Raw genomic sequence first — 26,957 nt, forward strand, 5'->3', positions numbered from 1 at the left:
GCTTACATTCTTCCTCACATAACCGTATCAACAGCAACAAAACAATCTTCTCCTTTCTGACTTCGCGAGTATATAATGTGAAGCTATCCCTTTAAGGCCAAATGAGTGTATAAAATAATCTTGAGGGTACGGGTGAATAGGTATGAAGGCCGTCGAAAGACTACAGCTACCGGCACTCTTGTTCTTATTTTCTGGACACGGAACTAGGTTATCCAGGCTCAGCATCTTGGTGAGAAGTATTTAAGTTCTGCTTTCACCTTTACGCAGGTTTTGTACACTTTGGATTCGTGCATGTTGTATTTGCACTCAGAGATCGCTATGTGGGCTTCTTTCCTTTTGATCGGCCTCTTCGTGGGGCAGGTAATGTGCCAGAGCAAACCGTTCCCCTTTGGACCCAGGAGAAGGGTCCTTCCGGGTCAAAGGTCTTCGGGATGTTCGGACTGCGCGGCGGAATTGAAACAGTGCATTTTGACTTGTGTCGAGAAATTCGATTGCTCCGAAATGAACATCAAAGGTAAGTTCATGTTCTTTGTAATATAATTAGGAAAATTTCAAAAAATAATAAAGAGGATTTAATTACTGGTAATAAGCTGGTGCTTATAGTCATAATTATCATTTTGTTAGGTGTTGGTACATATTAACAGATTATTTTTAATACTTCTGAACAAAATCTTAATATCGTTATAATTAATATCTTTAAATATTTAAAATCGCTATCGTTCATTAAATTTATTAAAATTTCTTTTATTAGATACATTGGAATATTTTACATATTTTAAGCGAATGGAATTATCTATTTATATGGTGCAGAAGCTAAAAAATTGCAAAATATTTAGCAGAAATTATTCTGTTTAAATATCCAAGCAATTAACATGAAATAAAATAAAAACTAAAACAGTGAAACAAAGCTTAAGAAATAAAATAAGGAAATATTTCTTTTGGGAGAAAGAAAAGAAATTTAAGCAAATAAATCTTTTGACAGAAAATAGGTAATATTTGACTGAAGAATTTTTCATGTTATTTTTATTGTTATAAGAAATTCCGACTAAATTATTTTATCTGAATTTTCACTTAATAATAATTTGATTCACAAAATTGTTTTAAAACAATTGCCGCTCATTATCTTCGGATGGCACTTTGGATACAAAATAATAATTTGGCGAATAATACTTATTTTTTTAATTATCAAGCATCGTTGGAAATTACGCATAAGCAATTTAGTAAACAATATGAGACAAGCATTTATAAATTTACTCGGGTTGAGTTTAAAGTTATGTACAAATACTACATTTCATTAACATTTAACCATGTAATTAATTTCTAATCTATTAATTATATGTTTAATGTAGTTTATTATTATTTTATAATTCACGTGAAAATGTGTGCATATAAAAGAAATAACGTATCTAGGGGAAAAGAATTATATTTTACTCTTTTACAACATTTATAATTGAAATTAAATACAAAAAGATACCATGTTCTTCTATAAAATGGTGCAGACAAAATAAACTGTACCTAATAATCAAAACGGTAAACAATAATAAATATGCTTTATTGAATGTTTAGTGTGTGAATGACTATTTCAATTTCTAGCAATATATTTACTGAACAACTGTTTGAATTTTTCTTTATAATGAGTGATTTGTTTAAATTTTTCTTTATAATGAGTGATTTGTTTGAATTTTTCTTTATAATGAGTGATTTGATTATTTTTTATTAAATATATTATTTATGATGAAAAAAATTCTTATATAATGAAATCCTTACAAATCAATTGTTAATAATACTCTTATGTATAATCATGACTTATTTATACAGCAGCATAATATTTTTAAAATAATTAAATATTTATAAATAATCCACTAAAAATCTGTATCATTAAAGTTTGGCAAGAGCTTTAAAATCCTGTCTACATTCTTTTTCTTTGCGTCATTTTCTAAAACCTACATCCTTTTGTCATCTTGGAAGTCAAAAATTCAGATGAATTCAAAGGAAATATATTTTCATTTAAAAGCATTTGATCTCAGGAGTTTAATTTTTAATTACATGTGGAAATGCCCATATGGCTACTATGCGAACTTATAATTTACTGATAAAATTGCAGACACGATCGTGCTAGATTTTAAATTACAGATAAAGTTCAAACATGACTAAATTAAATTTTTAGTTATGTATAAAAATGTCAACTGTTCTATATAAAGTGATTGGAATGTCAAAATAACCCTAAAGAAATCCATGAAAACATTTTCAGTAAAAGAAGTTACTTTTAATTTGTGGTAATATGTGAAATACGATGTATCCGAAGGTAAAAAAAATGACGAGGCAATTTTTTTATGCTATTTTCACATATTCTTTTTTTATGACAATCCGCATGTTCTTTAAAGATCAGAACAATGTTATGCGTAATTAAAATGCAACAACCTTCCAATGAAATTCCAAACACCAACCACCTTTTCTAAATAAGATGTCAAACAATCTTTTAAAGTGGTTAATTAATTCTTTGCACTCCCCACTTCAATATCTAACAATTTTGAGGTCAGTTCAAACTAGTTGAACAATTACTTTAGAAGCCTGCTACAAAGTTGTCGTAAATGTCCGCAGGTCATTCCGGCCAAAAAAGTTAGGAGTGCAAACGAAAAAGAAATGATACATTGATAAGAATGGCTTCCAACTTCTTCTACAACAAGCATCCCATAATCTTTTCTGCGTCCTGAAGGCAGTTTTGTTGTAAACACGTAATATAAAAGCTAGAATTTAGCTCACATGACATTAAGCTTTCTAGAATCTTATGAAGTCACACTTTTTGTAAAATATTTCTGTTAGCATTATTTGCATTCTTTTTCGCTTTTGAGCTGAATAGCAATCATTTTCACGAAGACTTTTTTTCTCTATCTTCAGTGCAGAAGTTGGTTAATAATACCCAAATCGAAGCGTTCGAATGCATTGGTGGTAATAAATGCAATCGTTTTAAAATTTAAAGCTTTTATAGCACGTGCAGACTTGGATTATATAAAGTTATGAATACAATACTGAAACCAACATTCCACAGTTTTCCTCTATATTTCCTTGAATTTTTAATAGTATTATTGAGCCTGTGGGTATATATTTCATATCTTTATCTAGAAAAATTCACATAAGAAGAAATATATAGTTTCTGTCTAATTTTGACTCAAGATCTTAACCTCTGATTGAAATAAAATAACTTCTATCGACTTATTTCATTATCTGCGAAATATATTAGCCTGAAACTTTCCTTAGCCTAATATTTCATGGTTATGATTGTTTTTAAAATAAAAAGGTCGCTTATTGTTGAAACAAAACTGCGCTCTTTCTTAAAGAGCGTCTTAAAATGAAAAGTGTATCAGTAAGTGATCTTGAACTTTCCGCCTACATCCTTGTGTGAAGTGAGGCGTAACAAAGAAGTTCATAAAAGACGAAATAATGATAATTCCGTTACGATTGATGTTCTCCTTAAAGAAAGTGAATGAAGATGTACATACCCATTGTTTGTTATTATTTACATAACATAGTTGGATTAGTTAGACATGCGTGGTGGATTCGCTACTAATCTTATTTGAGCTTTATGGAGCAATTCCCATTACTTTACACGTGTAGATTTATTAGCATTTTTATATTACAGATTTAATTAAGCTTCCGAAGTAAACAATCGCAGTTTGTCTTTTAATATTTTTAATCATAGCAGTCATAAAATTGTAAAATAAATTGGAATGATTTAGCTTATTTTCCCAATAACAGCATGAGTTAAATGCAAGAGTAGGTGTGAATTAATTGAGGGAAATCACGATATTATAGATTTGTTGTAGGTATGTGTTTAAATGATTGTTATTTATTATTCCCAGTTCTGTTCATATCAATCTCTGTCGTTATCATCATTTTTTTTTTCAGGCTACAATTGTCATGTAGTTCAAATAACTTCTCATCTACATAATTGCCTTAAACCCACCAATTGTTCCGACAGAAAAGAATTTTGTAACTTAATCTGTATATCAGATTTGCAGATCAGATTTTATAATCATTTCCTCTCGCAATTCATACTTCTTTGCATAAAGATTTTGTTTAATAACCGAAACTTTTTTCGATAGAAGAAAACAAAATTATAATACGCATACGTGATGGAAAAAATGCTGCATGAGCAATCCTCATTCCATTCTTTCAATTTTTCTTTTTAATCTAAAAATACTCGTTTTATAACAGGATTATTTTTTACTTGAAAAAATATCCATCTCTACATTAAAGCTTAAAGTGCCTTCAACAAACAATATTTTAGTCATGTTAAAATCATATAAATAACTGCATGGCAATAAATTTAGTTATATACTTATCTATTTTTTTAATTTTACGCGGTGAAAAGAATTTAACAAAATATTAAATAGGAGAGAGTATGTTTACATTCAGAAATCGAGCTTTTTTTTTCAATAGAGATATTTTATATTATTTTTTATTTAATCAAGCATTCACATTTTACACATTTATGTATGATAACTCAATAGCACAAATATAGTTCGTTGATATGAATTTTTTTTTCTTTTATTACCCATTCATACATGCTTCATTTGAATAGCGGCAACGATGTCAATTTGCGACAACTATACCTACATATCACATTTTTAAGAATATAAAGAGATGACACATTAGTGGAGGACTTTTTCCAGGGAATTATCCTTATTCGGTTACACACAAACGAAAATAAAAAATAAATAAACAAAACAACATAAAACTTCACACTCAGACTGACATAAACCTATTATTGATGTGGCCACATGAAAAATGATAGTAGTTACGAAAGAACCTTCTTTTTTCAATATTTGTTTCCATCTACTAGGTCAGTCATTAATTTTACTATAATTTCCGCATATAATTCCACTTCTAAACGGACTGAAAGAATTTCTATATCTAATAAATCATTTTTCATTGATTAGAACTCTAAATTCCCAGTCCCTTTAACTCACAAACTCAAATACTGAGTATAAAATATGCTTGAAAAATAAGCTGACAACGAGCATTTAAAGATTACGAGTTGGAATTATTTATTTGATGAGTATAGATTTGTACAACTTTATGATCAAAGCAGGAACTGTATACTGGGGAGAGCTACAAAATGTTATGATAAATGGTCAAGAAACAGTTTCTTTTTATTGACGGACGCATACTTGAAACACCCCTTATCTGGATCAAAATTCTATATTACGATACAATTTTCGAAAATAATAAAATCTTATTTCTTCAGTGCAAGAAACCGAAATTCGTCTAAACAATTAATGAAATTATTTTTAAAATCCTTCGATGCCAAGAGAATTATTTCGTGCTATTTTCTTTGAAACTGAAATAACTAATTAAGCTTTTCAAAAACTGGTTGTTGTTATTCTGAAATGATAACATTTGGACAGAACAATTAATTGCATTTTGTATTTCACAAGTTTTTTTTTTATTTGCCCTTGAGAAGTCAGATATATAGCCTGCCTTCTTTTATAATTTCGTTTAACCTTCATTTGAGATGAAGGTTAGATGAGAGGTATATTGAAGGTCATGAATCTATAAAACCAAATGATATATTCACATCCTAATTTAGAATAAAAAAAACTGATGGGAACAAACGGATTTTTCGCTGTTTCCCGTGATATTTTGAAAATAATCACAAACTTTATTTTAAATAATCACTTTAATTTTGTAGATTTAAATGTTATAAATTTAAAATTCTTTGAAAAGTTTACACATTATTTTTAAAAGTTTCCACATTCTTTTTAAAAGTTTCCATATTCTTTTAAAAGTTTCCACATTATGATTTTTTTTCTTTTCAAAAAGTAAGCTTATTTTGTTGTAGAGCCATAAAATTCCTAATAAACTAACCATCTTTCAATGAAAACAATTTTAGTCTACTAACAGTCAAATAATTCAATCAATAATCATATTCTAAATGAAATAGCTAATGGCATTGATCTTCAATCTTTTATTATTGAATATAACCTAATAAATTTTCCTGGGATTGAATTTGATTATTGTGTCAGAGGTATAATAATTTCTTTTCTATTTTTAAATAGATATTCAATTCAAGGAATGAAAAGAAAGGGGAATTAACAATTTTAATATCCATTAATGTACGGTTTTATACTTATATAAACAGGAAACATGGAAAACTTGAATCATATTAATGACTTTTTAAGAAAGGAAAAGGATTTAGATATGATTAAGATAATTCTATGCTTAATATTTAAATAATAAAATCCGTATTTTTTTTTATTTTTTTTTGTCTTTATTTCTTAAAATAAAAAAAAATAGATTTCAACCAAATCAAATCATAATCTAGAACGGAAAAGATAACAACATCTTGATAACAATTGAACTTAGAAAATAACTCAAAATGTATTCGTAAAACATTCTGCTCGAGGTTTCATATAATTAAACCGTGATATATCAGCAACGACTTTTTAGGTTAATTAACGTTCTACTCCCATTATTATACAAGTTTTTTTCGAGCTATCGGAAACATAACATGACTGCAGATGCGGTACATTTTCATAAATGCAAAAAGAAATGAAAGATTATTTCTTAAAAAGAGACACGATCATCTTTTGTTAATAAGAACATTTAAGAGCAGAATCAGAGTTAGTGTTGGAACGCGTTATATTCAAATTGAAAATAATTCTTCTTACATGGAAATCTGTTATTCATCACAACATCGATTTATTAACTTAATCTAATAGATCCTTTCTTAATATTTTTGATAATTTGAAATTTTCAAACTACATTTTTGATGTTTGACTGTTAAATATTTAAATGTTTCCCTTTAAATCTTTTACATCAAAATCAAATTTTTCAAAATAACATTTCAGGATTTTTTTGATACGATATATATGATTGACCTATATTACAGATAATCTGGTGGCTATCTATAATGTCTGTTCTCTCTATATGATTGGACTATATCATGAGTAGTCCAATTGTATATATATACAAACTGAACCATATTCATCTTTTAAATACATATGATGAATATAGTCCAATTCTGAAATAATCAATTAAAAAACTGATGCTATAATAATTGTGGTGTTTTATCTGATTTATTTCTGCGTCCTATCTAATATGGTGATATTTGTTTTATTATTTGAGGATAAAAGATAAATCCTCATGCATTTAAATTTCCCCGAGAAAGAAAAATTAAAATTTTAGCATGATCTATAAAAATTATAATTTTAAAAAAATATGCACTGTTTTTTATTTTCATAATTATTTTTGCCATAAATTGTACATTTACTGGAAATAAACTTCCGAATGGAAATCTAAAGCTTGTTAAAAAGAAATTCAAGAAATAAAGCCCTAGACTGAGAAGAGCCGTTGTAGAATTTTAAGTCGAAGAAAATTATCTTTTTGAATCAAATCAACAAAAAAAGATATTACTTTCTTATAACTTTAGAACTGTCTGTTTTCATTATCAGACACATACACGCACACGAACAAAGATAGTCTCCACACTTATTCGAAATTCTTGGTCTGGAAGAAAAATTAGCCGCAATCCTTGCATACACACGTGCTTTTATCTGAATAGTAAATAGACTAATCATTAGACCTGCAACTATGCTTTACAATTCCTAACAGGATAGATAGCAATAGTTGAACCGAACTGAGGCGTGGCATCAACTCAAGCATCCGTTGTGTTTAAACAGTAGAAAATAAAAATTAGACTGTTACAGAAGAGAAGCGAAACAGTACTGTTATGCTTTGTGGCTCCAGCAATCTTTACTATCTAGTCCGCATTTAAAACAAATTATTATGGCATTACTTACAGAGCATCCTTAGCAGGAGGAGGTTTTCTCTGGTACGGAGCTTGCATCCTTAATACAGAAAATAATAGAGAATTTTTCTTATTTATCGTTGTGAGTATCCTCGATTTTAATCATATGCGTATTTCTTTCTTCTACAGTTTATTTCGGTCATGTTGTAGTCTTTTCATTGATCAAGAGTTTAATTTATTGATTTAAGTTCTTTCGGACCTTTTCCTCGATTTGCGATCACAATAAGCAAATTTAAAAACAACATTTTGGTTTGTATTTTTGTTTACAATACATACAATAAAGTGCATGCTATGTATTTTTCATATTATATGCAATAATTGTGCAAATCTGCGATGCACTTTTTAAATACACATTTTGTAACTATTTGAATAAAAATATTGCAGTAAAATATAAATCTGATATACAAATTACCTGTCGAAATAGAATTTGGTCGTTGGTCACTTTTCTAATGAAATCATTATTACCAGATTATACTGAATGCTATATAGCTAAGTGCTATAGTTCTTTTTATGATATTTAATCCTATATCTTATGGAAATATTCATAATGGATGACTTCTCATCGGAATTTTTTTTTATGGAAATCCATTTTGATTCCATTTAAGCTCTCAAGCATGTCAATTTTACAAAGCCACAAATATTTCTCAAAGAAAATTCAATGATATATGTGTGCTGATTAGAAATAAATGCTTGGTGATTTTTTTCCTTCTCGTTTATTTTAAAATGTGTATGCTTCATTGTATTTTACAACTTTCAATAAAATTGATGAATAAATTTATTACAGAAGCACTGAAATAAAAAAGATTATAATTTTTTATTAACAATTTTTTACAAAAATAAAATAAAGGATGGCCCGTTACTTTAAATAATTAGATGATTTATGGAAAAAAATTGCTATAATTTTATTAATTAGTAGTTTTATAATGGCAAAATGTTTTCATCAGTGAAGTATGGTTATCATTAAAAACAAGTTAATCGTACATCTGTGGTGATTTCAGCACCAAAATCTTCCACAGGCATAAAATCACGTTTATTTCTTCTGAGCGTCATTAAAATTATCAAAAATATTTTTATGATAAATTTTAGATCTTTTTACATACTCATACATCCTGATTTAATGTGTTATGAACAAACAGCTAATGATTGCCGGGCATAAATATAGGAAGCTTTAAATACTCCAAGATTGGGTTTTCACATGAACAGTTTATTTGATATCCTAATTGTTGCAACAATGTTAGTTATGATAAATTACATTCACAAAATTTACTCAAAAAAACACCCTCTTAATTAAAGTTTTAAAAAATTAATATTTTTTATATCGAAAGTAGAATTACTATGCTTCAAAGGGAGAAAATTATACTATACATACTTTTATATTTGAAACCATGCTGAAAAATTATATAATAAATCTAAAATTTAAAATTAATGCTCATCATTCAAACCAGAGAATTATTTTTTTTTAAAAAAATGTAGAAATGTTTCATATTTTGTGTCATTTTTTTTTTGTTCTTTTAATATAAATCACTAGTATTATTGCAGAAAGAAAATTCTGTAATTCCGAAAATTTTTGAATTTTTGAAAATTGGGAGCAAAAATTATATTAGAAATAATGTTTCTCAATTTTATGAGGTTATGTCAAGAGATTTTTAATATTCGAATATAGTGCGAAAATTATAATAAAATTATCCTGTACTCGTTATTTTCATTAATACAATTAAATCAATTTAAGTATTTTGTCGTTTAAAATAATGTAAATATTCATATCTAACAGAATTAATACAGGTATTGAAATTTCCGTATTATAATGAGATGTTAAGTCTCTCGACCGTTATTTTTTTTAAATGATTTTGAAGATTTATTTATTTTTTAATAATTTTTCATGCACTGATGAAAAGTAAATGCTCTATGTAAAGCAGAAAAAGAAAATTTTGCCATTTTTAATTTATTATTAAAATATATCTGTTGATCATGTGCTAAAGGACTTTTGGAATAAAACCAGCTTGAATTTGAGAAAATATGTCTGTTTTACAGACGTATTCGCACAAAGCATTCAGATGACGAAGCAAAGAACAACCAGTCACATTTTTTTCCCCTAGAAACATCTTTCCGCTTATTGCTGAGCAAGCAATTCTTTGTCTCGCATTCGTTTGCACGAGTTGCTTATCATTGTTAGACAGGTGAAAAAATTTGATGCCAAACTCTTCCGTGTTATTGGTACTGTCCAGCTTCGATATCAATCGAAACGACAAACAAAAGTTGTTTGGCACGCGTAGAAGGTGAAAAGGCAGGAAAATTAAAAGTTCGAATTGCATTAAAAGAACCAGTTATTGTGCTATGCAAAAGTGAAAGCTGAAAGACCAGATCAGTCAGAGAAAGCAGAGATTGTATCATTCCCTCCCGCCTGCGTGCCACATAATAATCTCTTAATAAAATCAACGTTTTTCTTTCCCTTACCTCTCATTATAAAGAAGACTAAGTCGCACTCACATGAGTAAGTCAACTAGGATTTTAATTGCAGAAGCCAAGGTTATAAGTGCCTAGATGTTGTTGATTGAGGTCAAATTAAAAAAAAAAAAAAATCCATGAACGGATTCCTTCAAGAAACGTAGCAAAAGTTATAGAAAAATAAGACCTGAAATGCAATTTTGAGTCAAGAGGAAATAACCCATTATTTGAAACACAAGAAATTAGGGCTTCATTTTAATTTTCTGAAAATAAATTCCTTTTCGCTAAATAAAGGTCACTTTGTGCTGTTTTCTAGCAAATAACACGTACGTGAATTATAATCATTTGAAGTTTCCAGCAATGCACTTTTGTTCTCCTTTGTTATTTAAATATTTATAAAATTGCATATAATTATTTATGCATTTGTTTGCTTTAGCTAATTGCCTGAAACCTAAAGATATATTTTTACACCTTAATAGCTTCAAACATTTCTCACATATTATTTTCCATATTGTGTCCAGAAAGTTTTTGCTGCTTGCTGACGTTGAGTGACTATAATTTATACCCTTTCCTTTATTTATTATTTTCAATAGCCCATTTAAACCTATCTACTTTAACTAAATATGTAGTATATCAATATTCTATTTGGATTAAATTAAAATATTCAGTTGCTAAATCGTATGAATTTTTTCTTGTGCTTTAAATTACCTTTTAACTTTCTAATAGACTTTCTCTAAAATATTTTTTAACAGCAGATGAGTTACAACTGCACTTCATTTAAATGTCACAAGTTATAAGGGAGAATATTTTAAGGCAATTTTGAACTGATTCTGATGGCATTTATTAAATAGATCTTAATCCAAGATAAACGCTATCTTATTGATGCATTTTTGGATACAATCATTCAGTTGCAATGCGTTAAGGTATTAGATCATAAGAATATATTGGGTTATCGTAAAATGCATGACCCATTTTTATAACAGGTAAAGTTAATTCACGTTAGCGACGTTTGGGGTTGTCAGCATCGTTACTCTCGCAGTTTAGTTTGAGAATATAGTTTCATTCAAAAATAAATAAAGATTTGACTGAGTTTTGATTTCACCCTGTGGACAAGATGGATGAATACAGTTGCCTTTTCGCTTTAGTTTACTGTTTTACTTCAATAAAGCGAAGAATGATCATCAATCACGTCCAAACGTGTGAGTTTACGATGATACTCTTTTATAAAAGGTCAATACCAACAATAATTCAAAAAATTTCATAGCAGATTTTATTTCAATGGCCTTTTTTGGTTAAAGAAGCTTAACAAAATTTATGATGACAAAATCAAAGCATTTATTATTAAGTTATATGAATTGAGAAATTTGAAGAAATTGAAAGAACTTCATTGTACTTAAAGAAATTCATTTGGCTTTACGTATAAACATCTGCGATATGCTCATAAAATTTTAGAAAAACGATCCTTTTTTTGAAACTTCTAACAGTGATAAAAAAAAAAAAAGGATTGTTTACAATAAATTTATATATAAAACGTTCCGACACGATGGTTTGCTTAGAAAAGCATCAAAAGCAGACATTTATAGGAGATAGTTTACTCTGTCAATGGATAGGAGATTCAGAGCTGCCATGCTTTCCTCGCTTATAATAAGGACCAAGCAATTCATTCTAATTCATATGTAAATTTCAGCGATTGCAACATCTGGACCTTGATAACTGTAAAGGAAATTTTACTTTGTCGCACAATGGAAGATCACATAACTTTAATCACACTTCAAAAGGCCGCGGTGGCATGGATATAAGGTCTCGACTTCGGAACGGGTGGGTTTCAGGTTCGAGACCCGATTCCATCGAAGAAGCGTCGTGTAAACGACCTGACGCCCGCTAAATCCGTGGGAGCCAAACGGCCTTCCACTATGTGATGTGGAAGCTTGGAGAGGGGGCATGCCAGTTCAGGTGTCGTCCTCGCCATCTGACTACGAGATGACGAGGACGCTTCAAGATTACGAGATCCGCTTCAAAATAGATCTAGGGTTGCTTTACAACGGGACGTTAATATAACTAAACTAAACACTTATCCAATATTATTTATGTACGCCGGCTTCTGTTATTCCTTTTCCCATATTAATCTCTCTTTGCTCTGTGAATTTTCAACATATTTTGTTCTCTTCTAATCTTCAATTTAGAGAGAGCTATAAATCAGCATCATTTTCAATTTTCTGATGGTGAAAACGCGTTTTCCAAGGAATGAAAAATTATGAAACTGACTAAAATATGACAAAATTGTGTCAAACAAAATCGGTGAAATATCTTTAATTAATTTAATTCTTGTTCTTTATATAATTGAAGAATCCTTAAAAAGCATATAAAAATCCATTGTAACTTTTCCAACAATTCGAAATGCTAGCAGCATAGAAAGAATCTTGTGGTTAAGAAGAATATGAGCTTGTTATTAAGTATAGGAGCAATTCGTAGAGTTCTTGTATATCAGGTAGTTAGAATTAAAATCTCTTTTTAAAGAAATGCGGAGAAAATTCAGGAGTCATAAGAACACTGCATTGTGGTGATATGGATTCAGAACAAGGCAGAAGGAATGATGAAAAATGGTTCAAAAATTAAACGGAAAGGTTAGACAAAGAAACTCTAGCATAAAAATACTTTAACTGTCATAGCATAGTAGTTTTATTGCAATCGGGATCTAAATTAATTGAATATTGTAGTGGAATAAGAAAGCAATAAATTTTAATAAGTATATTAAGCACAAAAGTGTCATTTTTATTAATGCATAAAAAGAAATAAATACTTTTGTTGTAAAAAGTATGCATTACACAACCAGATATTTGTACCAAGTGTTTCTTTTTTCTTGTTTTATTTATTAATTTATTATGTGTGTCATTTGTCTCCCTTTTCTCTATTGAATTCCACTGAAATTGGTCTGTCATATAACCACTGCGCCCCCCCCCTTATCCATTTTTTATCCATCCTGCAAGTGATAGATTCTTTCTCTAAGCAATAAGAACATATTTAGCATTTTATTTTTGTCAGTTTTTATTTTTGTCATTAATATTATTTTTACTTGAAGATAGAATTGTATATAATTTCATCTCGAGCGGCAAATTACAAACACACAACTTTTTTCATAGTATGATCGTATTATTGATTTTTCATAAGTTGGCAAATATTTAATATTATCAAAATATTCCAAAAAAATTTAATATTAGAAATGATTATTTATAGATATTGTATTAATAAGAGAAATACATTATCTATAATGATTGATTGTTGGTTTGTTTGATTGTAAGTGTAAAATTTAAGTTGCTGTTGTTATTAAAAAAATAATTTTATTTTGGATTGCATTGAATTTTTGCGTTGAATTTCAAAGAAAAAAAATGATGCTACAACAAAGTTTTCGCTTGCAACTTCAAAAGTCTAATCTGTTGTAAAGTCTTCTAACAAATACTATATTCAGATATCCTTCGCGCAGCAAAATCTTAGTAATCCCTTTGTAGTAAAGCGTAACACGCACCTAATAGATTTTACAAGTAAAACAACGATAAATTAATTTATACTTATATATTTTCTATCTTACTAATTTAAAAAAAGGGGTAGGGGTGATTACCTGATACGAGTATTAGTTTGTTTGTTTTTCTGTTACAATTAGATTCGATTATTTATCATCTAGAATCAATGCCATTAAATTACATTATTTATAATCGGGTTAGAGGAGAGCATTTACTATGATATCAAAATCAATAAATTTCAGTTAGCATAAGAAAAAAATTGGTTACATGTATCGTATTTAAGGAAATAAATATTTTAGAGTGGAATATTTTAACTACCAAAAGAAGCAGGATTAAAAGTTTCAAGAATGATGGCTTTTTTTTTTTATTTCTATGACATAAAAAAATTGCACCGAGTTCAATTGTTTTCAGAAACCTTGAGCTTTTAAGAGTCAAATACATGCAAATAGTTTGCGGTGAATAAACGTATTATTATGTGAGAATAATAGATATCCAAGGTTATATATTGCATAATACGATTCAGCGTAAAGTTCGGCTAGCAGCGCCATCTGTTGTGAGCATCGTCAATCATCTTAAAGTGGAAATTTTAATTAGGAATAAAAAATTTCTGCTTCTACTAAAAAATTTTGAATTGAATTTTGAGTAAAATTTATGACTCCTAATGCATGCTTAACTTCACAATTTATTTTAATATCAATTTGGAAAATCATTTTCAATTTCGAGAATTTTACAATATCATTAAAAGCATTAAGATTAACGAAGTTGTTTTATTAGTATATAGTGTTCATCTCCTTATGCAATGCAAATTTCAAGTCCTCCCTTGCTCCTTCAAAACTTTCGAAATCAGATATTTTTTACTGATTTTAATTTAATATTTATAAAATAATTTTTAAATCATAAATATAACGACAAATTGAAATCAAAGAACATTTCATTGCTAGTCTCCTTCAAAAGAGTTGGCCTCAGTGTTTTAGGTACAAAAATCTAAATTTAAAAGAAATTTAAACAAAATGGTAAAATCACTCCAAATGCTCTAATGCAAAATTTTATAATGCATATGATTTATAGGTTAGAAAACAAACGCAAAACTAATTGAACTCCACTGATCTGCAAACAAATGTGAAAACATTGAAAAGAAAATCCTAAAAATATTGTTCTGAAATAAAAATGATACTTGATTTTTAATTTTAACTAGTTCGAGCATAACGCTTTTGCAAATCAAATGAAAGCAAAATATTAAATTAACCTGAATATATTGCAAAAAAACCTCAAGACTTCGGGATCTCCTAAAATTTGCGACACTCCAGAGTTTATACTTTTAATTTACACATGAATTATAAAAGAAATCCTCCAGTCGGTAATTTCATATTAAAAAAAAACACATACACACTTTTTATTTAATCTTCATTGAAGCCTGATTACAAGAGGTAGAACGAGATATTTTTTAACAAAGAAAGGTACTGGACAAAATTCAAGTCAAAAACATTCGATTCAATAAGATTTATTTTAGTTGATTTCCTGCTATTTTTTAAATAAAAAATAGATTTCAAGGTAATTCAAACACTAATTATCTGCGCTTGTGATCTACCGTGATCAAATTTTAGAAATTTCTTTGGTTCCCAAATTGGGATGTTTATTAGGGATGGGATAAGAGTTTTGAATAAAATCCAATAGATATATTTAATTGAAAATTAAGATAATTATAAATAGAATAAGAAGGGGAGTGAATAGTATGCTTTCAATACTCCTTTAGACAGGCTAGAATAATTTTAAAGTTTAAAACTTTAGTATTCGTTTGAATTTGTGCTCCAATTTGCTTAGTAATTAAAATTTATTAGATTTTAACTCTTGATTTTGAATGTAAAAAAATAATAAATAAAAACAGTTTACAGCCAGTTATTCCAATGGCGGAAACTGAGAAAAGTTTCTGCAATTCATAAAAAACATAGTGGGAAAACGGGCCTTTAAATATAACTTTACACTGGCTTTTATTTCTTTTCATATAAAATACTATGTGCGCAGTTAAATCTGTTCCCTTCTTGAAAAAAGCGATACGTGGAAATAAAATAATTCACCTTGTGATATCTGGCTTACTGTATTAAATAAATATTAATGAAAATGAACGTAACTTGCTTTTTAACTTTATTTGAAACCAATTTTACAAAACTCTAATACTAATTGTAAAAATGGGTAATTTTCAAAACAAACTGTTTTCTCCCTGCATACACATCATCGGTAATAGTAAAAAGTTAAGGGTATTAACATAGCTTCATACAACTATATACTATAACAAAATGTTGAGCAATTTATAAAAAATTAAACCCATTTTTGGTGTGGAATTTCGCTGTGAAGTCGAACAAAGAAAAAACACGTTCCAAAAATTTTTACAAAACAGGCATATCAACAATAAAAGTCATTGCACTTTTTTTTTAAATTAAAAAAGAGCAAACGGTAAATTATTTTACTTTGAAAATTAATACTATTTTTTATAAACCGAGCATTTATTTCAGTTCTAAAGTGCATATCAAGCAAATAGAATAAAATTTCTAAGAAATATCACCCAATTTCCCCCTAACACCCATTGTGTGTGTGTGTGTGTGTGTGTGTGTGTGTGTGTGTGTGTGTGTGTGTGTGTGTGTGTGTGTGTGTGTGTGTGTGTGTGTGTGTGTGTGTGTGTGTGTGTGTGTGTGTGTGTGTGTGTGTGTGTGTGTGTGTGTGTGTGTGTGTGTGTGTGTGTGTGTGTGTGTGTTAAAATTAAATCAGAAAGAGATTAAAAGGTTAAAAAATGCATTTTTCTTCTCATACTTTTACTGCTTTCACATCAGGTTGATTAGAATGGTTATATTATAAACATAATAAGAACTGAGAAAAAGAATTCTTAGGACGCTAATTTTAAAAAACAAAAACTTAATGCTTTTCTTTTTAATAAGAATTACTTGCTAATTAAAAACTATATTTAATAGAGTTTCAGTATGAATCCGGGACCATTATCAATTCGGAACATAGAGTCATAAATCTGGAATGTCCTAGCCAATCCAGCACATTATTGTGCTTTGTTAATTAATTAAAGATCGATCGTAATCGAGACTTTCCGCTCTGTATTAGTCCCAATGGTCCCAAATGGAAAAATTTCTTCCAGGCATCTCGAATTATATTATGAGAAGGATTAATTTCTCCATCTTCAATGTCTGAAGCGTTCTGAATTGAAGATGAGAGAAACGAGTCATTTTAATTTGATAAAATATGTTCATATATTTTTGCTATATACATATAATTCTTTAAAGAAATTCGTATTTTCTATTTTAATATCATGATAAAACAAAGACTACTGTTAGCAAAATTAAAGTTAAAAACGAATTAAATAAATTCCAAGCACTTATTTTAATACCTCTGACTGATTAAAAAAATCAATGCAAAGTAAAATTTAATTAGGTAGTAAAATGAAAATGAATTCGAAAATAACAACGTTTTCATTAATCACCAAGAAATAAGATATAAAGAGCTCATATTTGATTATTTTTAGAGTTTTCATTAGCATCATTGCTCTAATTTTAGATTCAGACCTGTTTTGAAGTTATACTAAGATTAATTTGAGATAAACTATGTAATTTTTTAGCCATAACAGCCTCGTCTGCTTTCGCCATTTCTCCAATCGTGTATAACACACCAACAAGAAAACACACTAAGATTAATTATAAAAGTTTCAGGGTACCTTATAATTCATATGTACACATCAAATGATATTGAAATACACATATTCTTAAAAACATATATATATATATATATATATATATATAGCTAACCAAAATCTGAAATAATAGGCGCTTTTCAGAGACGTATTACAAAATAACATAATAAACATAAATGAGTTGCTACATTTATTTTTCTTTATCTAATATTTCAATCCAATTTTTAATACCTCTAGAGAGAAATTTGTTAATTAATAGATTCATACATTTTAATCACTGAAAAAAAAACATTTCTAGTGTTTTAAATTCCTGAATTTCCAACTAAGAAATTATCAATCACCTTTCCATCAAACATGTAGATAAAAGTATCATATTTTTAAAACTTATAACTGAAAATTTAGTCATTCTTGAGAGGTATAATTTCGATACAAAAATTACTTGGAATCTATAAACTTTCAAGCTTTCTATGGTCTTTTGTTTGAATCGGTACAACACATTTCTTACACAAAACGTCTCTTCTAATTAAATAGGAGAATAAACAATTATGGGGTAACAATATCTTCTACATTTAAGGTAAAACTAATTGAGGCTTATTATATGAAAAATATTTCTAAAAAAAGAGTTGAAATCTTCGAAATTCCTTTAAAAACCCTATTGTTGAAATATCGGAAAAAAATTAAAAATCTCTCTCCCTCTCTATTGTTAATATTCAGTATGAGATCTAAAAAAGCAAAATTAAATGCATTGTTAAAACCGCGATGGATAAATATTCATATGTAATACATTCCCATTGCAGTATGAGATGACAAACTGAATAAGAAAAAATAATAACGAAAGAATGTGACAGCTAAAAACTAATATGAGAAATATAAATGTAGTGTGTCACACATTTTGCATTCATTTGATGTAAGTAAAATTAGAATATATTTTTGAACGATAAAAAGAAACACAATTATTCTAATTTGTAGGAAAATAAACAAATAAATATTTAGTTCCAAAAAATTGCGCAATCTTATAATGGTATCCAATTTTCGCCATAATATTTATGCGTTGCGATGTCCTGAACGTGAATCAAATTCATTAATACGTAACATCGTAACCTAGTTTCGGATGATAGGTCGACTGAATACTTTATTCAACTCGGCATACGTTGAATCACGAATACCTGCAGAGCACTTATAATGAATTTGAGCTAAATATACTCGTCTTGTGTTGACATTTCTCTTCGATTTTGGTATTTAGCAACGCAACGAAGAATGCACGGTAGGCTATGGGAAATGGATTGCCTTTTAAACACGCAAGTATTCTAGAGAGATTTTAGCCACACGCATTTACCACAACGCACAAACATTTTAAATCATCTTACTTTATAATGTGTGTCAATTCGACTTATAGTACTGCAAATTGTTATGTATTATTAGCTTTTATTATTTATTGTTTTTACTGATAAGCATCTTGTAAATCGAGCTTTATTTAATGACCTTGAGATTTTAATCTAACTAAAACACCTTATGCGTAAAAAATGCATAGAAAGAGAACAATAAATTTCAAATTCAGCTGCCATTATAGCTCCTTTAAATTTTGTATCATTTTCTGTCACGAAAAGCAGAAGAGTTTAAAAGATTGACGAAGAAGACTTTATGATGAAATTTTGAGGTATATCCACGGAGAAAAATATTTTAAAGAATTTTCTTAAAATATTTATTCTAATACAAACAAAACAAATCAAAACTAAGAATAAAAAGAACTCATAACTAATTTTCTCATTTTAAGCCGGTAAGTATTCTGCATACACTACAATCAGATCAGGTTAAATCGATCTATATATACTTTATCAGATCAAATTAGATCTTTACCTATGACCTTACAAACTATAAACGAAAAATGTACAGAAAGCGAAATATGGATTCGAAGTTCACCGGCTTTATAGCCTTTTTTCATTTTATTTTTTATCCTATGATGAAAAATAGAAGAGTCTAATAGATTGAGAAGAAGATTTTATGATGAAACTTTAATGTATGCTTACGTATGATAATATTTTAAGAATTTTCCTATAATATTTGTTTCAATACAAAGAAACCAAAACAAAACTAAGAATGTATTGAACTTATAATTAATATTTTTATTTTAAACATATACGTGTTTTGAATGTTCTACAATGTATTTATAAGAGCGTATAAATTCGGTACTCATGGCCTTAAAAACTATAAAGAAAGAAATTCACTTAAACATGTAAGAAATACAATGAACGAAAATTGACTTCAGAAAGCAATTGTCTCATAACTCAAAGCAATTAGTCAATCGCGACCACCTTCAAAACAAGCACTAAGGACCATTTCTTTACAAGTATTTTTTTCTTTATAACTTTTTTTTTCTTTGCCCTTGCAAAGAAAAAATTTCAAAGAACAATAATCATTAAAATTTTGTCCAAATTTAGTTATTATATAATTCGAAATTGGCTGTACACCGGATCGGGCATAGTTAAATTCTGCAAATTACATCGGTATAATTTATTATGTGAATCCTAAGCGCATGAAATATTTGTTTTAAATCTTCTTAACCTGCTCCGGCCGATATACTTCATGGAATACTCCCCTTTTTTTTTTCCTTTTAACTTTCTTAAAATTAACAGTTTTTACTATTTGATATGAATTTTTTAAACATTATTAATGTCATATTTTACTTCAAAATAAAATTTTCATAGACTATGATAAAAGCTTTACAGTTTTTATGTTAGTACATTTTTACATTATACAGCCATTGTTTCGATATAGCATGGATATATCTGGGTTTTATGCCATAGAAATCTGTCATTCATTTACCCAACTGATTGAACGCAATTTTATATCTCATTAGTGTTCTATATCTGGGATAACTTTGAATTCTGTAATTAGTACAGCTACTTTTATTCTGTAGAGTCGTATCCACACTTTAAACACTCTCAAATGAATGATTTGCACACTAGTTTAAATTATATGGACACTCTAAAAGATATAAAGTGTGGCAATAACTTAGAAATGGACCAGAACTTGACGGAAGTGCACTTAGAAATACGCAAATTAAGAAACGAAAATATTTCACATAATATTTCTCTTATAAGTTGCACGGGTTCATTATTTATTTTAATATGTTTTCAAAACAAACAAAGGAACATTTTTATCTCGGCTATTTTTTATACTATTCCAAACAGCTTGCCATCAAAGATTCTCACATGATATATGAAGAGAAAAGAAACATGAATTTTAAATAAAAATCAATCATGCCACAAACGCTAAACAAACATTTTTATATACTAATTTTTAGATAATTAAAACAGCGTCGAAACCTCCACTTGAACATTCTTTTCATAAACACAAAAAATCTTATCTTCATAGCTTAAAGAAATTTGTAACTTTTTTTTCTCCCTACGCAAAAAGGGGAGGTGGGTGGAAAATTTCACTTGACCGTTAGCCACTAGATACATGACGCATAAATATCTGGCTAATAAATGTACTTATTGATTTCATCCTATTTACCAAAACACGAGCTTCTCGAAATTCTTAGAAAATAGAAACAAAAAATTTTTGTTTCATTTCCCAAATGAAAATTCCGATTTCTTTTAAAGTTCCGCATAATATAAATAATTCTATTTAAATCATTAATGTGGTGTGTGTGTATATATATATATATATATATATATATATATATAATGATACGTTTATATTCTGGAGAGTATAAAAAATAAGCAGGAATTATTAACTCATTAAATGCTCAGGCTAAATTAGCTAATTATATCAACGCTGTATTTGAAATTATACGAGGATTATTTAGGGATGGACCTACTGTTGACTGTTCTCTGTCTTTCGGCTAAGATATCATGATGATTTATGAAAAGTTTTTATTTTCTTCTACTATTTCGATCACATTTCGGTAGAATTATCAGAAATATTGAAACATTTGTATATCATGCATAATAAGAAGATAGAGTTGTTTTCCCTCATTCAGAACTCAGTGAAAAGTTCGAAAAAGAATTGTCATTTTTTATCCATTTAATTGTTACTTCATGGGCAATGAATTTGCAAATTTTCTAATTTATGTTTGTTTCATTATGATGATTCTCTTATTAAATTCTGAACAAAGATTAAAGTAAATTTAGTGAAACATAGGGGACTATTATCGACATTCTTTTACAATACGCATTCTAAAAAAAAGTTACTTTGCCGTGCCAAATTATGTGAATTCCTTATAAATCAATCACTAGAATAAATAAATTGTATAATTGTAGATTAAGTTTATTTAATAATAAAATATGTTTTTTTGTAATTTAAATTATTAGGCCACAATTATTTCACTAATGAAATATTATTGACTGCAACTAACGACAAAAGATAAATATGGTAGCTTTTTAGCTACACTAAAATAGTTCATCCAAGTATGCACTAAGTTTCATAAATAAATTAGTGCATAAATTTTTCAGATTCTACATTTATTATTATAATTATGCCATCAAATAAAGTAATTTTTCTTCTTTAATTTTTCTTTCAATTACTCATTACGATAAAAATATATAATTCCATGGACTTCTAAATTTTTAATGGAATTTAGTAAAGATGTTCTGATAAAAAAAATGATTAAAATGGTTACTCATTGAATACTATATTAAGACAAACCAACGCATGCAATCGAGAATGTAAAAAAAACCCTCGGGTTTTGTCTATAATATATATATATATATATATATATATATATATATATATATATATATATATATATATATATATATATATATATATATATATATATATATATATTAGCTTACAATAGCTCCAAAGGAAAAAAGTACTTAGCGATGAAAATAAATGCCTAAAAATGAAGATAGGATAATTCAAATTCAAGGTCTATTTGTTTTTAAATAAAATCGTTTGGTTTTAAAGTCTAAATATGCTCATATTAATAAGTGCATTAGAAATCTAATGTTTAAGTAGTTCATTTTTCACTTCTTATTAAGCATTACATAAACATTTCTGCATATATTTACAAAATTTTTCTCCAGCCTTCTTAAAACAACAATAACATCATACCCCCCCCCCCCTCATCTTATATTGTCCGTGTCCTAAAAGTAGAAAATTTTTGCTCATACTTGCCAGCTTATTTGCCCCAGAACTCGAAATACATCTTAATACCTGCTCGTTGTAACAATTATCATATAAAAATTATTTTAGGTAGATAATAACACTACAAATCGATTTTCGGCGAAAATATCGAATATTTTTTTATTAATTTTCCAGTATTTCTGGAAAGTTTCGTTTATGAAATCGATTGAATTTCATTTCTACACTCATTTTATATAGCTACATTATAAAAGTATACATTCGTTCATTTAGTATGACATGCCATCCAGGCACAATCAATACTAAGCTGAATCCGTTCTTTGCCACAAAAAGCTTTGACATTGCTTACCATAAAAGACATATGAAATTAAAGCATCATGATTAATTAGTGTAACAAAATCAGGTAGCTCCAGTCTTAGAAGTGGATGTGAAAAAAAGGAAGAATCCATAGGAAATTATTTCATCACAAGCTCTTTTCTTGAAGACGATAGAAGATCCAATATTCTTCAGGGTACCGCTGTCAAATGTAATTTCTTTCTTTCTTTTTGAATTATAAAGAATTTATAAAAATAAACATACGATTACTCCCCCCCCCTTTTTTCTTTTTTTTTTCTTTTTGTGGCTTCTCTTGCCCCGACAGTGTCTTAGGCATTAAGTTCTTTTCGTATAATTTATGTATTAAGGAAGCATTCTTTACTTTCAAGAAAATTGACTAATCGAAGAAAACTTAACGAAATTTTAGATTTAGTTATTTCTTTTTATTAAGTATTGTCTTGTATATGTTATCATAATCCAATAATAGGTATTTATAAATTATTGTAGCCCTGTTCGATTAATTCATTTCCTTTGCAACTGAAATATTTAATATTTAAAAAACCCCAGAAGTGTAAGAATTTTGTTAAATTCGAATCAAATTCAGAATGATTAAAAATGTATTTCTCGTTAAACTCATATTAAATATTTCTACGATCATGCTACAATAAATTTATCTGATTTATTGCTACAACCTGTGTTTCGATCTATGTACTAAACAGTTCATATCTAGATGAAATTTCATTTAAAACACAACTACGAGCATGCCTTTACTAATAAAAATAATATAACTTTTCAATTAAACCTTTTATTCTGTTTTAAATTATTTCCTTTGTTTCTTTCAGAGGGATTCTGTCCAATAGGAGACAAAAAGCCTGACAATTGTTCCATTTCTTCAGCTTCCTTTTTAAATGTTTGCAAAACAGACACAGACTGCCCAGGAACAAAAAAGTGCTGTCATAGCGGTTGCAGTAAAGTGTGTGCAAGTGCATTGCCTGTTCCTCCACAAACGGCAGGTCGTAGGAGTCGAACGCAAATGAAACTAGGGTAAAATCTAATTTAAACTCCATAAATGACTAAGATGAAGAATATTATGTAAATCTAACTGTACAGCACAAGGCAATACTTTGACGACTATACATAAGAAATGGTAAAGACATTTCTTACCTAAGAACTCTTAATACTGAATGCACAGTACAGAAACTAAAATAGTAGTGTAGATATCACATGAGCAATTGCCTAAGGGATGACAATCTAAATTTCAGCTATTTGAATCAATGCCATACGCATAATACAATAATTAAGCAGAAAAATGCAATTTGAATAAAATTAGGCCAGTCTTCAATGCTTAAGTATAAATCAATATTATAAGAATGAATGAAGTGATCAATTTATTACTTTTTATACGATATAGTCAGTGGCCTCTTTATGATTTAATAATGACAATGCTATGAGTTGACGCATTCACTTAAATGCGATTTTTCGTTTCATTATTAAATTGTTGTTACCATCACCCACCGTACACAACCAGACAAATGAATTCTCATCATTAGATTTAATATTAATGCAAATTTAATTATGAATAAAAAGAATTAGAAGGATTAATCGTAGCTATTAAGGGAAAAAACGAAAAAAAAAATTTACAATGAATCAGCAACGAAAGACATTTTCGAAAGGAAATTATGCATGCATCTTCAGATATTTGTAAAAATTTCTACTCTACTTTTATGTTATTGTGCCCGTGCTGTGATTCAGAAAGAATAAAACTGATATTTATTCGATGTGATCTATGCAAAGTTCCCAGATATATCTAGGAAAATGTCAGAAAGAGTAGGAAAATCAACCAAAAGTGAATTAACCAAATGGTATATAATAGCATATCATTGCTCACTTAAAAATAGAAGAAAATTGAAGTTAAAAACGACTTTAGAGAAGGAAAAAAAGTAATGAATATTCTGACTCAAGGACTGAAGTTAAGTAAAATGTATTCTGAGAAGACTTCCATCAACGGTACTACTCATGATAATCTGTGACAAGATAAAATATTTGCATTTAACGTTATTAGCTTTTTTAACAAGCTGCGATGATTTATAACTTTCATTTCATAAAGTATAATCAATCACAATGTATAATACTCACCTCGAATAACAATCAATGGCGTTTTAACACTTTCAGTCCTTGATTCTTGACTGAAAATATCGTAAATACAGGCGTTTAAATTCGTAACGAAAAGTGTCAATGCTAATCTAGGTCACTCCGTGTAAAAGGAAAGTTATGCTGTTCACATTTCAATTAGCTGTAAATAGGCAGATAAATATACTTATTAAACTGAAATATCTTCTTTTTTTTTTTTCCCTTTGCCAAAGTAATACGTCTGTTTATATTTATTATTAATCAATTCAATAAAAAATATTTTTTGAAAAATATGTGTAGCTTAATTTTACTTCTTTGACACACAAGAAACATACTAAGAATATCATGGTCACTCTTGAGATTGAGACATTGGCAGTCCCCAGGCATATTCAAGAAACTTTCCATTCGGTAGGAATCGGACCTTGCACACGGAAAGGAAAGAATATCGAATTCTGCTCTGCCTCAAATGTGTGAAGGATCGGCACCTATGCGTCTCAATACTTTTCAATCGATAATAATGTTCTTACATCTCCAAATTTGAATCATACTGTTCTAACCTCCAGAGCTCTGATTCAATATTTTAGCACTAAATAATGAATTTAGTATTTGTAGTTAAATGATTCTCAGGGGACTTTAATCAGAACAAATGGTTAAGTAATGAAAAAAAATGTTATTAGTGATACTCCTCAAAACTATTCAAATATTCGACTTGTGTAAAGCCAAAAGTTGTTAGTATGAAACTAATCTTATTGTTGGAAAAAGCAAATAAATAAAGACATTAAATATAAAAATGCAAACAAATTAAACGAAAACTACCTATTATATGAAAACTTATCCAATATTCAAATTCCAATATCTCCTTTTTCAATACAAGAATTGTAAAATTAATTTGCTTTTGATTTTATTTTAATTTATTTGAATAGAAAATATGCTTCAATAAACTCATTGTTGTTTAAAAGTAATTCAAATCGAAATACCACGTTCGCAAAAATTGAAATTTTAAATAAAGCATTCATAAAAAAAAAAAAAACCTTGCAGTATTGATTATTTCAATACAGAATAATTATTATAGAAATATTAGAGACACTAATAAGATATTAAAAAAAGCAATTTAATAAATATATTTATTGTGCACTTGTAACAAAAATTACAATTTACAAACAGGCATACCACATTATGCAACAAACAAAACACAGTCCTACAAAAACAGCATGAAAGTAATGCACAATGCAACCCACAATTTACATGGAAAAAAAATCAAATGACTCCAGCAATACACACACACATATAATAAATTAAAGCTCCCAGCAATCTTAAATGTGACAGTGTTTTTATACCTATATACATTTTGCATTCACAATCAAAATATTTTATGAGCCTTATATAAATAATCCTTGTGATTTAAGAACATACAGTGAGAATTTACAGTTAATGTCATGCATCACAATGTTTTAGAGCGCAAGGTAATCAATATTTCTACCATAAGCTTACGAGAAATGAGATTAAGAGTAAATTAGAACATATTCATTCTTATACTGTCATACAAAACAAATGGATGGAACCCTGAGTTGGCATAGGAAATGCACATTCTAAGATTTCAGCACTAAAAATACTTATTTTTATATGATATACATTATTGATTCTAAAAAAGCTACTGCAAAATATTGGTAGTCTATTAAACTCTTGATTTACGTAAAATTATTAATTCAACAAAAAGTACATTTATGGTGCAAATTTTGATAAAAATGGAAACTTACTCATCAGTAAAGATTATTAGTTAAGTAAAAATACAAACAAAATATAAATCTGGTCTAACTGTTACTTTTCAAATAAAGTGGAGGAAGTATTTGCATTAATTTATTTTAATTCATCTTGATAGCACTTAATTTTAAAAAAATAATAATTGCTTTTTCTACAAGCAAAACTATTTAAGAGTTTCAAAATTTGCTCTCATTTCTCA

General features: G+C 28.2%; 1 protein-coding gene across 1 annotated transcript; it reads left to right on the forward strand.

The window, feature by feature from the left end:
• On the forward strand, positions 1-24,737 carry LOC129960396 (waprin-Enh1-like). Its single transcript, XM_056073816.1, has 2 exons — positions 1-514; positions 23,710-24,737. Exons 1-2 carry the CDS (start codon positions 292-294, stop codon positions 23,913-23,915), a joined length of 429 nt encoding a protein of 142 aa, XP_055929791.1. The 5' UTR covers positions 1-291; the 3' UTR covers positions 23,916-24,737.
• The last annotated feature ends 2,220 nt before the right edge of the window (positions 24,738-26,957 follow it).

Source organism: Argiope bruennichi, chromosome X2, assembly GCF_947563725.1.
Source record: "Argiope bruennichi chromosome X2, qqArgBrue1.1, whole genome shotgun sequence".
Lineage (NCBI taxonomy): Eukaryota > Metazoa > Arthropoda > Arachnida > Araneae > Araneidae > Argiope > Argiope bruennichi.

Coding starts and splice junctions, on each gene's coding strand:
- LOC129960396 (XM_056073816.1), top strand. CDS start 292: ATGTTGTATTTGCACTCAGAGATCGCTATGTGGGCTTCTTTCCTTTTG. Junction 515..23,709: donor CTCCGAAATGAACATCAAAG/GTAAGTTCATGT, acceptor TGTTTCTTTCAG/AGGGATTCTGTCCAATAGGA.